This window comes from Empidonax traillii, unplaced genomic scaffold (assembly GCF_003031625.1).
Source record: "Empidonax traillii isolate 1590-97213 ecotype Southwest subspecies unplaced genomic scaffold, ASM303162v1 scaffold10:size5872457, whole genome shotgun sequence".
NCBI lineage: Eukaryota > Metazoa > Chordata > Aves > Passeriformes > Tyrannidae > Empidonax > Empidonax traillii.
Window position 1 is genome coordinate 5,539,118 of NW_020955203.1, and position 14,216 is coordinate 5,553,333.

Below are 14,216 nucleotides of genomic sequence, written 5' to 3' on the forward strand. Positions count from 1 at the left end.
AAGAAGGAAGAATATTTTTTGTTTTTAAAACCCAGTGGTAATACCTAAAGTTGAAGATAAATTTTGAATTCCTAGATGAGATGATAAGAGGCTCTGTAGTTAAATTGTTTCAATGGCTGAGGTATGTGTTCTACTCTTGTTGCTACTGCAGATTTTGTGGTCTATTTTTTGCCATAATTAGGACTGTATATGCAGTAAGGGAGGCCCTGTAACTGCCAACAAAATTTGGTCCAGTGTAGGGCTACCATCATGGGTAGGGCCTATTACAACATTATTTTCTCCTTTAGGGCCAAGTAATTGACTTCCATGGGATGATTCAGGATGCTGTCCGAATGTCACCAAATGAAATTGCCTTGAACAGCCTTAATTGTGATCCAGATCCCTCAGTAAGTGTTTCCGTTCATGTTTCCACCCAGTAATAATAAAATGAGTTTTACATAACCAGGAAAAAAATAAAATACTGCAACAATGTTGTCTTTGTTCCCAAATGCTAAAAGGGGGCTTAGATTTCTGAGAGGGGTATTTCCTTCTTGAAAGGACAGTCATACTTGATACTGGCTTAATTTGTTGACAATTGCTTACTTTTTGAACATCCAACAAATAGAAATGATACCTTATGATGAAAATAATAATAATAATAATAATAATAATAATAATAATAATAATAATAATAATAATAATTGCAGAAACTCACAGAACTTCTGAGGGTGAAATTCTGGTTCCTTTGAATGCAGTATGTTTTTAGCATTCATCTCAGCTGAGACAGCAGCAGAGTTTAGATGGCTGAGGTAAATTTTCGGTAATCACTCCTTGACACAAGCCAGACTTCTCAGACAGTGCACCCAGATCACGTGCCAGCCAGTCTGCCTTACTGCAAAAATGGCTTACTTCAAAATCTTCATTAATATCCAAGTTTCTGCACCTGTAACAGTCGATATTACTACCACATACCAGCTTTTAAAGAAGTATTTAATAGTTTGTCTGTCTAAAAATATTTGAAGTCTGACAGGAACTTATGTTTTTCTTTTTCAGGAACGATTATTGAAACCCCTTAGTGCCTTTATTGGCATGACTGGTGAGATGAGGGAGCTTGCAATGGTTGTAAGCAAAGTAAGATCAATCTCCATGTTAGTTTATTGAGGTGTTGGTTATCTTTGTCATCTGAGAATGCTGGTTTTGTTTCTTTTTACTGTCAGTGAGAGTGCTTATTCTTGAATATGCAAGCTAATTTTCTTTCCATGCACCTCCCAACAAGTCACTTCTTTACAGGTTGTTTCTTTTTGATGCACAATGGGAGGAATTACGACCATTCCTTTCTAATGGGGAACATGTAATCTAATCATGCTATGGAGACTGTTGTGGCTTTTCCCTTTGTTCTTATTGCTACAGAAAAATTACAGTTCTTCTCTGAAAAGAGAGATTTAAATATATTAGTTAATACTAACTATCATCTGATGTATTGTTTAATTGTGATGTAGTGCTGGGAAAAAACTTGATTCAACCCTGTGGGTGCAGTTTCCCTTCAAGGCATTGGGCTTTCGGCAGTGTGGCAGTGTCACACCAGTATCTGAATCTGAATATATCTACTAAAAAAAAAAATCATCATTAAACCCTGATATTCCTGCATTGTTTAGAATCACAGAATCACAGAATTGGTTAGGTTGGAAGAGCCCTCTAAGACCATCAAGTCCATCTGTTCCCCCAGCACTGCCAAGGCCGCCACTAACCCATGTCCCCAAGTGCCACATCCACAGGGCTTTTAAATCCCTCCAGGGATGGGGACTCCAACACCGCCCTGGGCAGCCTGTTCCTAGACTTGATAACACTTTTCATGAAGAAATTTTCCCTGATGTCCAACCTAAACCTCCCCTTGTGCAACTTGAGGCCATTTCCTCTCATCCTGTCTCTTGTTCTCTGGGAGCAGAGCCCGATCTCCCCCCGGTTGCCTGCTCTTGTCAGGGGGTTGCAGAGCCAGAAGGTCCCCCCCGAGCCTCCTTTTCTCCAGGATGAGCCCCCCCAGCTCCCTCAGCCGCTCCTGCTGCTCCAGCCCCTTCCCCAGCTCCGTTCCCTTCCCTGCACACGCTCCAGCCCCTCAGGGTCTCTCCTGTCTGAGGGCCCAGAACTGCCCCAGCACTGGAGGAGCCTCAGCAGTGCCAGCCCTGCTGCCGCACCACGGCTGGGACAGCTCTGGGGCCACTGGGCTAGCACTGGTCCTGTGCTTTGCTTTGTGCAGCTGCAGGGTCTGTTCTCCTATCTCTTCTCAGCTGGTGCAGCTGAGAGATGCTGTAACTGCAGGCTCTGTGAGCAGCACCCTCATCCCAGCACAGGAGCTGCACGAGCAGCACCAGTGATGCACCCAGGACAGATTGGGGATTCTTCCGGGATGGGAAGTTTGACACCTGGAGGGTTCCACGAGGTGGTCAGCACCATTTCATTTCACTCACGGGTTGAGGTGTAGTCCAACAAACAGTCCCTGGGCTGCTGGGGATCAGTGGCTACAAATCAGCTTTGCATGCATCACCTTTGGACGAGGCGTTCATCCAGAAGGCTTCTTAGTATCACAGTGTGTGGTAGTGTTGTGAGTCTTTCTGGATATGGTCATCAGAAATGGTTTCAGCTGTTGCTCCCGTGTACTTATATCATCTGTTTAAAAGAAGCCTGGAATATTTTGCTGAGTGATTTGTTCATAGCTGTGTATGGCCCAAATTCTTGGCCTGCAAGTCTTGCATTTGAAGTTTGGTAGAATTCAAGTATTAAGAAACTTTTGACCTTAAAGTAAGAAAAGTCTCGTTCATCTCAGTTCCTGTCTGGTCTTTTAATTTGTGGTAAACCTTTAAAGTAGTGATGTTCCTGCTGCTGCATTAGCAAGAAAGCAATACAGTTGCTTTCCCTCCATTATGTTATATTTTTTGCATTGTGCTGCATTATGGTATGTTCCTAATTGCTGTGGTAATTGACACTGTATAAATCAATAAAAATAAAGAGCATGTAGTATCTATTTCATAACACAATCTAATTTAATTTGGAAACAGTTATGGAAGCCTCTACTTAATATCAGAAATCTGATTCATCTTAATTTGCTGTTAATAGAAAGGGAAAGTGCAATCTACTCTATATAAATAATTTTTTCTAATTGTATTAAATCAACTTTTCCCCTTGGATACAAGCCCATAATCCTTCTTCAGTCTACAGGGGCTGTTTTTATTGGAGAGCAGAACTTATCTTTAGTATCTGTATTGAGGATAGGAAACTTTTTTGCAGAACAATTAGCCTCTGGAACAGAAAGCCACAAAATATTTCTAAGGCAAATGGAAAGATTCATAGAAGATTTGGAAAGTTTGATGAATTAAATGAAATTAATTTAGTGAGTGCTTCAGGGCATAGACTAATTACTGACTATCTTTTGATAGAAGCTTAGGGGAAAATTTTCCTCCTGTTGCAGAGTTTCTCACAGCTTTTCTTGCAGCTTATAAAATCTTGCATAGTGTGGGATAAATAGCAGTTTTTCAGTGTTACTTATAACATGAGTAATAATATAAGTAATCGGTGCAGCCATAAAGTTACCAAGCATCAAGTTTAGAAAAACAAAAAGTATTTTCACATTTCACAGTGGCTACAGAATAAACACGTTGTAAAAAGAGGGAAGAGAAATTCGCTGAAGAATGAATGTCAAAAGGTGTTTGAACTCAAAGACTAGGATGGGATTTGAATTACTGAAGTCCTGTTGAAGTACACTTGTGGATATAAATTTGAACCAATATATCGATACTATTGCTTATACTTCTGTTTTTTAAACATCCCATACTTGCCAGCAACAGAGGCAAAATATTAGGGTTGGTGACCCTTCATATCGTGATAGTTCTTCATGTGTTGGCTGGTTAGTGAGCCAAACTAACACAAAACATATCTGAGAGTGAGTACATTTGGCAGGAATACATCAGGGAGACTGGGGGCTGGAGGGGAAGCTTGAGGGAAATATGTGGGGTTAAATAATACAGCTTGTATCCCTTAACAGCACTTTTATTTTATCTCTGAGTCGATCCTTTTACTTTGCCAGAGGTCATTATCCCGGTGCAGAAGGAGTTTTACTAACAAAATGTGATGTGTGTTGCAGGACATTTATCTCCATAAGCCCAACGTGAAGTGGGATGATATTATAGGACTGGATGCAGCTAAAAGGCTGGTCAAGGAAGCAGTTGTTTATCCCATAAAGGTAAAGTCCTACATAGTTTTGGGAAAACTGGTGTTGGGCTCCTGAGCATTTTCCTTGTAATTACGGTGTTGTTTTAGAGTTCTTACTATTTCTGTGCTTTTGTAAGCGGTTCATGTTAGAACTACTTCTGTTCCTGTTAGAACTATTCCTGTTCTGTCTGAAATTGCATTTCCTATAGAAAAATGACCTTTCAGTATTAAAATTAACGCATTAAAATGTGGTAAGTCAAATTTTTTGGCACCTTTGACTATGTAAGAAGTGCTGGATTTGGCCTATATTAATTCCATGAAAAATTACTTACAGAAGAGAATATGAAATCAGTTGCATTTGAAAAAAATCACTTAAAACAGATTTCAAATGCTAAATAAAGGATTTTTATCAGTATTCAGATCATACATACTACATTGTTTGGTGTGTTTTTGTGTCCCTTTTCAGATTTTGTGTGTTACCTGAATGTGTTAGGAGCAGTGAAGGTGGGGACTAGAATTCCTCACAATTTGTTACAGATGATACATTTTTAATCCCTGAATTACTTTTCTGTTTCCACAGTACCCAGAGCTGTTTACTGGCATTCTGTCCCCTTGGAAAGGGTTGTTGCTCTATGGACCACCGGGTATGGAGAGCTTTATACCATATCTCTGTGTTCATCACTGCTTCTGGTTTTGTCCCATACATAAATCATTGATGCTAATTAGATCAAGTATGTTAGAAAAGAACCTGTTCTGTGATGTGAGTTAAAAGAAGAGAGTGTTGGATGATTATGTCCATCTCTAGCACTCAAACCTGGCCTTTCTCATGAGCCTTGACTATTTTTTACACCTGAATCATCCAGAAACAGTGCTTATGGTAAAAATTCAGAGACCTGAAAACTCATACCCCTGTTTTTACTCATCTTGGACCATATTAATCAAGTTTGGCATGACCTGATCCTCTGATATGTGAATAGATCTGTCATGGACTCATATCCTCAGTGAAAATGTCCTTCCTTTCTTCTGTTTTTGGGGGTTGTTTTGGGAATAGGGTGGAAACTTTGCCCTCTGCTGGGCCAGTTGTGTGTTTTTGTGGGTGTGTCAGCACAGCTTCCCTGCTCCCTCTGCCCCTTCTTGACAAAAGCTCCACCACCATGAGTGTGGCTGGAAGGGGACACAGGGCATAAGAACCACTTGAGTCAGGATGCAGAGGCTGCCACTGCAGTGAGCTCCATTTGTTCCTGTGAATGTTCAGACGTCTTTGCCACAGCAGGCACCTGACCATATCAGCATGTCCTGCTTCAGACCTTGGGAAGTGCATTTGCAGTGCTATATTACCTGAGTTGCCCCAGACAGGGGCAGTCTGGAAGGGCCACAACCTGCTCCCAGGGCTGGAGCCCCTCTGCTCTGGAGCCAGGCTGGGAGAGCTGGGGGGGTTCACCTGGAGAAGAGAAGGATCCAGGGAGACCTGAGAGCCCCTTGCAGGGCCTAAAGGGGCTCCAGGAGAGCTGGAGAGGGACTGGGGACAAGGGATGGAGGGACAGCAGGAGGGGGAATGGCTCCAAACTGCCAGAGGGCAGGGTTAGATGGGATCCTGAGAAGGAATTGTTCCCTGTGAGGGTGGTAAAATACTGGCACAGGTTTCCCAGAGAAGCTGTGGCTGCCCCATCCCTGGAAGTGTCCAAGGCCAGGTTGGACACAGCTTGGAGCAACCTGGTTAGTGGAAGCTGTCCTTGCCCATGGCAGTGGGTTGGAATGAGATGAGCTTTAAGATCCCTTCCAAACCCAAACCATACTATGACTATTTTACTTGACTGGTAGTGTGAGGAGGGGAATTATTCAAATGTTTGCATTGTCTTCCCTTAGAGAGTGAATTTCTCAAACACTGTTGTTTGTAGGTACTGGAAAAACTTTGCTTGCTAAGGCTGTTGCCACAGAATGCAACACAACCTTTTTCAACATATCAGCATCCACCATTGTCAGCAAATGGAGAGGTGATTCAGAGAAACTTGTCCGGGTAAGAATTACTCTCTCATTCATTATAATTTACAAACATCAGGTTCCCTCTTGAAGAACTGGGGTTAGACACAGAACTGGAATGCAGATGTTCCTCTGGTGCTCATAATATTTCCTGACTTAGACAAAACATGACTTTGATCATACCTAGTTCTTAAAATGTGTGTAACATCACTTCTGCACAAGTCTCGTAGTGGAATCTTGCTGTGGCACTTTGGTTCTGTGATGTAAGATGAAGCAGATGTTCTGAAGGCAGCAAAGGTCTCTGACTCAGTGAAGGACAGACAGACAAGCAGAGTTCCTAACTGAAGTAGTGTTTGCTTAGTGACCCCTTCAGACCACTTCACATCCTTTTTGCAAGTGTCATCTCCTAGGCTTCCTACAAAGTGTTACCAAATTCCCTATTATTCTTAGTCTTCATGGCACAAAGTTGACAGTTCCCTTGTCACAAAGATCTGATGCTCAAATGCACATGTAATGTTTTAAGGAAGGTAGTTTAATGGTAAATAGGTAAATGTATTTTTTAATATAGACTAGGAAGGAGCATTCATAGCTCAGCTGTGGTCCAGAAAAATTCAGGTGTAACGTCCTTGCCCTGGGATACCCATCAGAATCACTCCATAATGTCCACCATTTCCATGTAAGAAATCCACAAGCCCTTAAGACCTTCCTTTATGGTCATCTGTGATTCTGTGATCTCTTAGGCTACACTTTGGACCCTGCAAGTGGCATTCCAAGCATTGTAATCTTTCTTGAAATGCTGGCGATGTCTGCAGCACAATTATTCTTCTTGCCTTCTTGTACCTTTAAAATGGCACATTTTTCTCCTGACATTCCCCTCCTGTTACTGATCCTCTTGACACCTGTCTCAGTAGCTTCCTGGACTTTTCCTTTCTGGCAACAGTAAGGGTGGGACAGTCTGTTTTTCAACACCGTTATCCAAAAGGTTTTTGTGAACATGCTGCAGCACTTGCATTTATATTGAATTTGTGGCATTTTACCGTTAGCTGAGTTTTCGGCAGAATCAAAAAGTGAAATGAGATTGTGGATCAGGAGAGCTCTAAGAAAAGTATTGTGTTTATATCCCAAGATCACATGAGGCTGGTGCAGGAGTTTTCTGAAGTTGTGGGAAGGATACATGGGTTTTGTGGTCATTTGGAGGCATGTCCACTCATCCTCTTTTCCTCAGTTCTACACAGTATTTCTGTGATTTTATATTTCAGATTTCTAGTAAAATTGGTCATGGTCTACTTGTGACTCTGGGCAAATACTTTAAACCCTGTGTTTCATATTCAAAGTGATGAATATAATACATATCTTTTAAAATCTGCTTTGTTTAAGTGTTCAGATTAAAAAGTGCTGGATCAATATGTATTGCTAGTGATACTTATTTAAAAACTCAAAGAACGCTTTAGTCTAGAAGAACTGGCATTGTGTTCTTAGTGCTAATACAGGCCTTTCCGTGTTTATGGAAAAACATGATGAAACTTCCTTCTCCGAAGGGCAGACCCACATTTTTTGTGTCAGCTTAATAGTCCATTTTTTAATCTTGATTGGTCAAGCAATTTATGCTTGTTTTCACCAGAAATAAAACCAAAATAACTGCTTGATTCTTATCAAGAGAATCAGTCCGTTTTCTTTCATTATGATTCAGCTGACTTATATTTTTTTTCTCAAATCCTTATTTAAAAAAAAAAAAAAAAACTAAAATGGAGCAACAACAAAAGGCACTTGTTTAATCTCTGATAACAATTTAGGAGTTCCCAGAATCCTCTGATGGATCATTTTCTTCTATCCCATTATTCTCAGGGTACTCTGATAGGATTTAGCCAGAAAGATTTACACATAAAGACAGGATTACAAGGCTGTGTTCTTTATATCTCCTTTACAAACCTCTCAGAATTTGAGAGGATTCAGGGACCCTCAGCCTACCCAGAGGTTTTTCCCAGCAGACATCCCTTGGAATGTGGGTGCTGTTATTTGTCTTGCATGCCAGTGGTCCTTGATGCCCTTTTGTGCCAGTTCCCTTCACATTTACTCTTCTCTCTGAACAGGTGTTGTTTGAGCTCGCCCGCTACCACGCTCCTTCCACAATTTTCTTGGATGAGCTGGAGTCAGTTATGAGTCAAAGAGGCACTGCTCCTGGGTAACTGATGGGACCACTTTGGGGGATTTGAAGAGTGGGGTGGAGGGTTTTTTCAGTTGCAGAAGAGAAGCAAGAGTGAAAGGCAGGTTGTGTGAGGATGAGCAAGGGGCTTAGGCGGGCAGCAAGTGTGTATAACCAGTGGTGCTGTATTTTAAAGTCAGGGATTTGGAGTGGAAATAAGGGCAGTGGTGGGGGAAACAACAGATGAATTGTCAGATGGTTTTTTTACACTTTGGACAAGCTTAGGCATAGCAGAGTAATATGGAGTGTACACACTGGAATGGCATTTTCATTAATGGGACAGATTTTGGTGGCATTGTCAGAACTTCCAGTTGCAGGAATGGTTGGATATTACTATTTTCACCCAAGGCATAGACAGTTTATAGTTAAAAAACTGATTGAAAAGGTTAGGGGTGGGAAAGGAGCAGGAGAAATGTAAAACTATTGTTATAACCTTTAGGAACCCACTACAGTGGATTTTATGTACAGTGAATTACATGCTCGGTTATATAATTTCTTGTTTGCCATTTATAAAGAGAATATGCCCTATTTTAAAGATACTACTTCTAATCATTCTCAGTTAATAGATACTAATTATGACCCAAATTTTGCCTTCCTAGATGTATTTTTACATATCCTTATTAAATACTGACTTGGCACTGATGTGAGGATGCCTTTGCAGAAATAAGCCATTAAACCTGAAGTGCAGCACTTGCCATCTAAGGCCCTGATGTTTTCCCTGGGCTCAATCCAGGAGTTTCCAAGAGTTCCACATCTGGAACCAAGAGTTCCAGCTGGTTTTCTACAAAACTGATTACCTGGATCAGGGCCAGAACTCTTAGGACTTTGCTGAAGTTCTCCTTTTTTTTTTTTTTTTTTGAGGAAGGATCCTTTCTGTGTGGTCTCTGCCCCATTTTTAAATTCATGTCATTGAGGCATATTTTTCTGCTTGCTCTTGACAGAACGTTTTGCATCATGCTGAACTCAGTAGTTAGTGTGTCTTCTTGTGGACACTTAATATTCACTCATAGAAAAATGCCACCCTGAATAGGTGGATGTGTTAGTTATTTAAATGGCAACTATCACACTGTAAAAATTCCCTTGTATAGATCCGTTAATCAATCAATCAAAGCCTTAGCTGTTGTCCAGTAAACGTCAGCGTTGAGTGGAGATTAATATGAAGGAAAAAAAATAAAAATTAATATTTTCTTTGGATTCAGTACTAGTGAATTCACCTCACTTTAATGCACTGGAAAGAGTCCATTTAAGTAATCATTAGAAAGCTTGATTTTAATGCTTAGATGTTAGCTAATGGAGCTTAATCATGCTTTGAACTGGGGCAAAACTGTGACAGGGGCTCAGTTGCTGTGAATGACACTGTATAAATAAAGATGATTACTTTAATGCACTGAGCAAATAATATTTCTCTGAATCTTGGTAGTGGTGAACATGAAGGAAGTCGGCGGATGAAAACAGAATTACTGGTGCAGATGGATGGCTTGGCCCGATCTGATGATCTTGTATTTGTTTTAGCAGCTTCCAATCTGCCATGGTAAGAGATCCAGAGAGTACATTTTGAATACATTTTCATGAGCTTCTAAGCACAGATAAAGATTTTATTTAGACTTCTGCAGGAAAAGCCTTGATATTTGGTTAAAGCATTTAAAGATTAATTTGGAGCTTTTACTTTTAAACTCTTCAATTCTTGCTATTTGTGTCACATGAGAATAATCCATAATAAAGTCAACATATGCTGGTCCTACAGCTGCTAATATTTAAAATGGAGTATTTGAATTTATAGGCAAGTTATTTACTATGTTTAAGCTAAGAAGGGTTTCAGCCTGGAACTCTAAGGTGCTTAAAACATCTGGTGCTTAGAAGGATACTCCATAAATAGGAATGTTGGATTTTATTGATATGAAAAGGGACTTTGGATAGTTGAGGGGCATAATTCCTCAGTTTTCTTAACATAATTTAGTATAGAAGAATAAACAATTTGAGACTGGAACAAGAGCATTTCATCATATTGTTTCTCAAACTGTGTCCAAAGGCACACAGACCTATTCCCATCTCCAATGCAGAGCTACGAGCTGGGAGTCAGAAAAGGAGAAAACAGCAGTCCTGTTTCCAGGGAACCTCAAACCATGGTCTGGGAAACATTTGGGGTAGCCCAGTGGAAGGTGATCCCAGGAATGACCTGTGTGAACAGTGGATCAGCAGCATTTCAAGTGGCAACACTTGAAATTTGACATTAAAGGCACTTTGTTTGTTGAGGTGACACCCAGTTCTGCCCTGTGACAGCCACAGAGCAGGGCACCCAAAACCAGCTGGGAGCCAGAAGGGGCACTGCACCCACAAACAGCAGGCTTCATTCATGGATAGTTTTTCATGATTAGTGATTTTTGGCTCATTCTTATGGGGTTGCCGTTGGAAGAAATGCTGGAAAAGCCTCTCTTTGTGACTGGAGGGCTCTGGGCTCTGAGCAGTCTGCTGGGTGTGTCTGAGTCTGAGTGGCACAGAGTGTGTATCCACATCTTGCTTTTGAGTACTTCAACTCCCGGTGCATTTTATTGTATTTTATTTATTTTTTATTTTATTTTGTCTAAGACACAGTTTTACCTCTCAGTCATGACACACCACCTGATGTTCCCTCACAATGTCTGTGCTAACATTTTATTCCTCTCCTCAGCTGATCCCCTTTTTGTCAGGCCTGGCTGAAAGGCCCAGGGAAGAGGAAAAGAGAGTTAAACAACAGAAGTGATGTTGGTGCCTGAGAACTGAGGCTCAGAGGTAGTATTTTCCATCAGTCCCATGTGGCCTGTAAGCCTGGCCCGTTGGGGCTGAGAAGCCTCAGTCCTTCAGAGAAGCAGGAGGATGTGGATCCCGATTCAAGTGCCAAATGGCAGCATATTCAGAGGCTGCCCCTCTGTCTGTGGTTTGCCCAGACCATTTAGGGCTCTTTAAGTGGTAGAATGGCTGTGTGGACACCTAAATTTTGTGTACAAGTTGGGCTGGTTCCTACCCAACAGTGTGACTACAGAGCCATCACAGGCTTTTATAGCCATAATAGCTGAGTCTGTGTGCTAGTTTGGGGGATTTATGCCTTGGACAAACTCATGAATTTAAATCAGTACAAAATCCACCCCATTTTGTGTTTCAGTAGCTACGTGAAAGGAACGGAGCAGAATTCTAATTATGTTCCAGTTATGTAGGAAAATGCGGAAAAAGAAATAACTGGACAGTCAAGTTTGAAAGAGAATTAATGCATTAATATGCATTAATAATCCATGACAAACGTTAATAATCTATGTATCTTTATGGTTTGTTACTAATACACTGTAAATGTTTATGTTACCGCAGCATCACTGCCCTTTTAGAAGGAGAGACTCTGAGCAGTGCATTGCACCTTTCCACGGACTGAAATTAATCCTGTGAGATAATTATCCATGCATAGTGATTCCTGCATGAGTCTTGTTAGCCTGTGTCTGCCTTACACAAGCAATAAACTCTTCCTGGGAAGTCACGCAGAAATTACGGAGTTCAGTTTTGAGTGTTTTACACGTTTTGATTTGGGATCATTTTTGTAATACTGAAGTGAAAATGCCTGCAAAGTTGCTTCTTTGAAACAGCTCAATTGACACAGCATTTTTTTTCAGGTCGATCCAAATTAAAAAGACTTCTATTTTGCAGGAACTTGCCTCCAAAAGGAAGCAAGCAGTCTGTGTTGATATAAGGGTGGCAGCTGAGATGTTGTGAGAAGCCAGCTCTCACTTCTGAAACTTTTACCCGAGAGCTTAGAACTTCCTTTTGGACTTTCTCTCTTTTGGGCAGGTTGGATTTTGCTCTTTCTTAAGCAAATCCAACCTATGAATGTCCTGATGAGGTTGTCTGGCAGAAATGTCCCTACCACAGAGAAAATGCTTTAAGAAGTGGCTGAATGTGTGCTTGGAAAGGTGCCTTAGGGGAATGGAAAGCTAGTGAAAGTCGTGAGCATCACTGGGCTCACTAGCCTCAAGGAAACTTGGGAGTATCTGCCTCCAGAGAGGTCAGCAGGGATTGAATCTCTCTTTAGATCTCAACTGTATATATTTACAGATTGGTTTTATGAGTAATAAGTGACATTTAGTCCCACTGTCAGACCCAGAATTCAGCTCCACGAGAATATTTAATAACAGAGTTTCAGAATACCTAGTCCCACCGTGGGAGGCTGTGTCTCCACAGCACAGCCGTGCGCTCTTGCAAACATTTGGTGTTAAGCTGGATTTCAGGAGATTTGTTTAACTTGGATATTTATTGATCATGGAAAAAATTGGTACCAAGCTGCTTTTAGATGAATGAAAAGAAGCCTAAACAAAGCTCTTTATGCCGTCCTAAGCTGCACTGCAGCTATTGATCTTCCTCTTTAGCCTGTCCTTGCTGTCCAGCCCCACTTTCGGCTACTCGTCAGCAGAGCATTCCTATTGACAAATAACTTGCTGAAATGATTCAGTGTAATTAAATAAAATAAAGGCCTCGTTAGTGAAGGAATAAAAGGATCCTTAATCCCATAGTGAATGTTTCCTGATGAATTAGCACATTTAATTCAACTTCCATTGCAGTGCTGCTTTCTCCTCCCTCCCCACCCTCAGGCTGGGTGGTTTTGGGGTGGGCTGACAGACTCTTCCCTTCCAACCCAAACGGTTCCATGATCCTGTGATGCCTCCTAATGTTAACCTGGGGGAGTTCTGAAAAGTCACTGAGTCTTATGGGTCCTGTAGAACTCTGTGCACCTTTTCAGGAGGATCTCTCAGTACTTTAATTGGCTGTTGTTGCAGAGGATATTTTGGTTGGCTCCGTGCTTGTTATTCTACTCTGGTTAATGTCGCTTAACTTGACCTAACAAAACAGTTTAGCAAACGACCCAAACACTTAAGATAACAAAAAATATTATTTCTTTATTTTGCTCTTTAGCCAACAAGCCAGGTCGTTGTAACCTTTCTAGATAAATAGAATCACAGAATGGTGTGGGTTGGAACAGACCTTAAACTCATCTTGTTTCACCTCCCTTCCATGGGCAGGAACACCTTCCACTGGATCAGGTTGCTCGCAGCCCTGTCCAACCTGGCCTTGGACGTTTCCAGGCATCCAGGGGCAGCCACAGCTTCTCTGGGAAAAAACAGAGCAACTTCATGCTTACAGAACATTGATAGAGAGCTCATAAAACTGTGATCTTGCAGGGGAAGCAGGAGGAGTCATGGAAAACTTCATCGCTTGGAGGATTTTCAGGGTATTTGCAGAGACTGGCTGTGGTTGTCCTTTGCCTACACGTGCTTTTCGGAGTACCTGTGTGGGCACCTCCAAAACCCTGAGAACTTTTGCCCTCTGTACACAGAGGATGTTAATATGGGTGAATGACTGCAAAGGGGTTGGCCAGCCAGAGCAATTATTTCCAGCCAAATAATTTCCATCCAAGAAAAGCGATTTTGATAAGTTGGGTAGAAGAAGACACTTGGAAGGTGAACAGGTGAGTGTGGTTCTTTGTGGGACCCTGTGCTATTGCACTGGATGTTGGACAGCATCTGAAACAGCCTAAAAATATCAATAATAATATCAATATTCTGATAGCCACTGATGAACAAATTCTAGTATTTACTCCTGTGGCCCTGACTAGAAGTAGTAGGGTGGATCTGAGCAAACTCCTGTTGTCCTCTGGGTTCCTACTGGTCTGGTTTTCTGATCTTTGTGTTCGTTGCCCTTGACTCAGTGCACGTGGAACAAGGTCTCCCAAACTGAGATGTCCTTTCTGGGGAGAGGGACATTGCTGCTCCTGCTGAGCTGCCCCTATACAGAGTTTTGAGAGCACCCTTTTGGGTTCCTTTATCATGTGCTGTGC

At 41.5% G+C, this 14,216-nt stretch overlaps 1 protein-coding gene across 6 annotated transcripts in view; it reads left to right on the forward strand.

The window, feature by feature from the left end:
- Positions 1-14,216, forward strand: part of KATNAL2 (katanin catalytic subunit A1 like 2) — a 29,601-nt gene that overhangs the window by 12,219 nt on the left and 3,166 nt on the right. For all 6 annotated transcript variants that reach the window (XM_027885696.1, XM_027885713.1, XM_027885705.1 and 3 more), the window contains exons 7-13: positions 288-386; positions 1,033-1,110; positions 4,115-4,213; positions 4,763-4,826; positions 6,081-6,199; positions 8,253-8,344; positions 9,786-9,896. In XM_027885696.1, the coding sequence (XP_027741497.1) occupies positions 288-386; positions 1,033-1,110; positions 4,115-4,213; positions 4,763-4,826; positions 6,081-6,199; positions 8,253-8,344; positions 9,786-9,896 (662 nt within the window). The remainder of the gene's footprint in view (positions 1-287; positions 387-1,032; positions 1,111-4,114; positions 4,214-4,762; positions 4,827-6,080; positions 6,200-8,252; positions 8,345-9,785; positions 9,897-14,216) is intronic.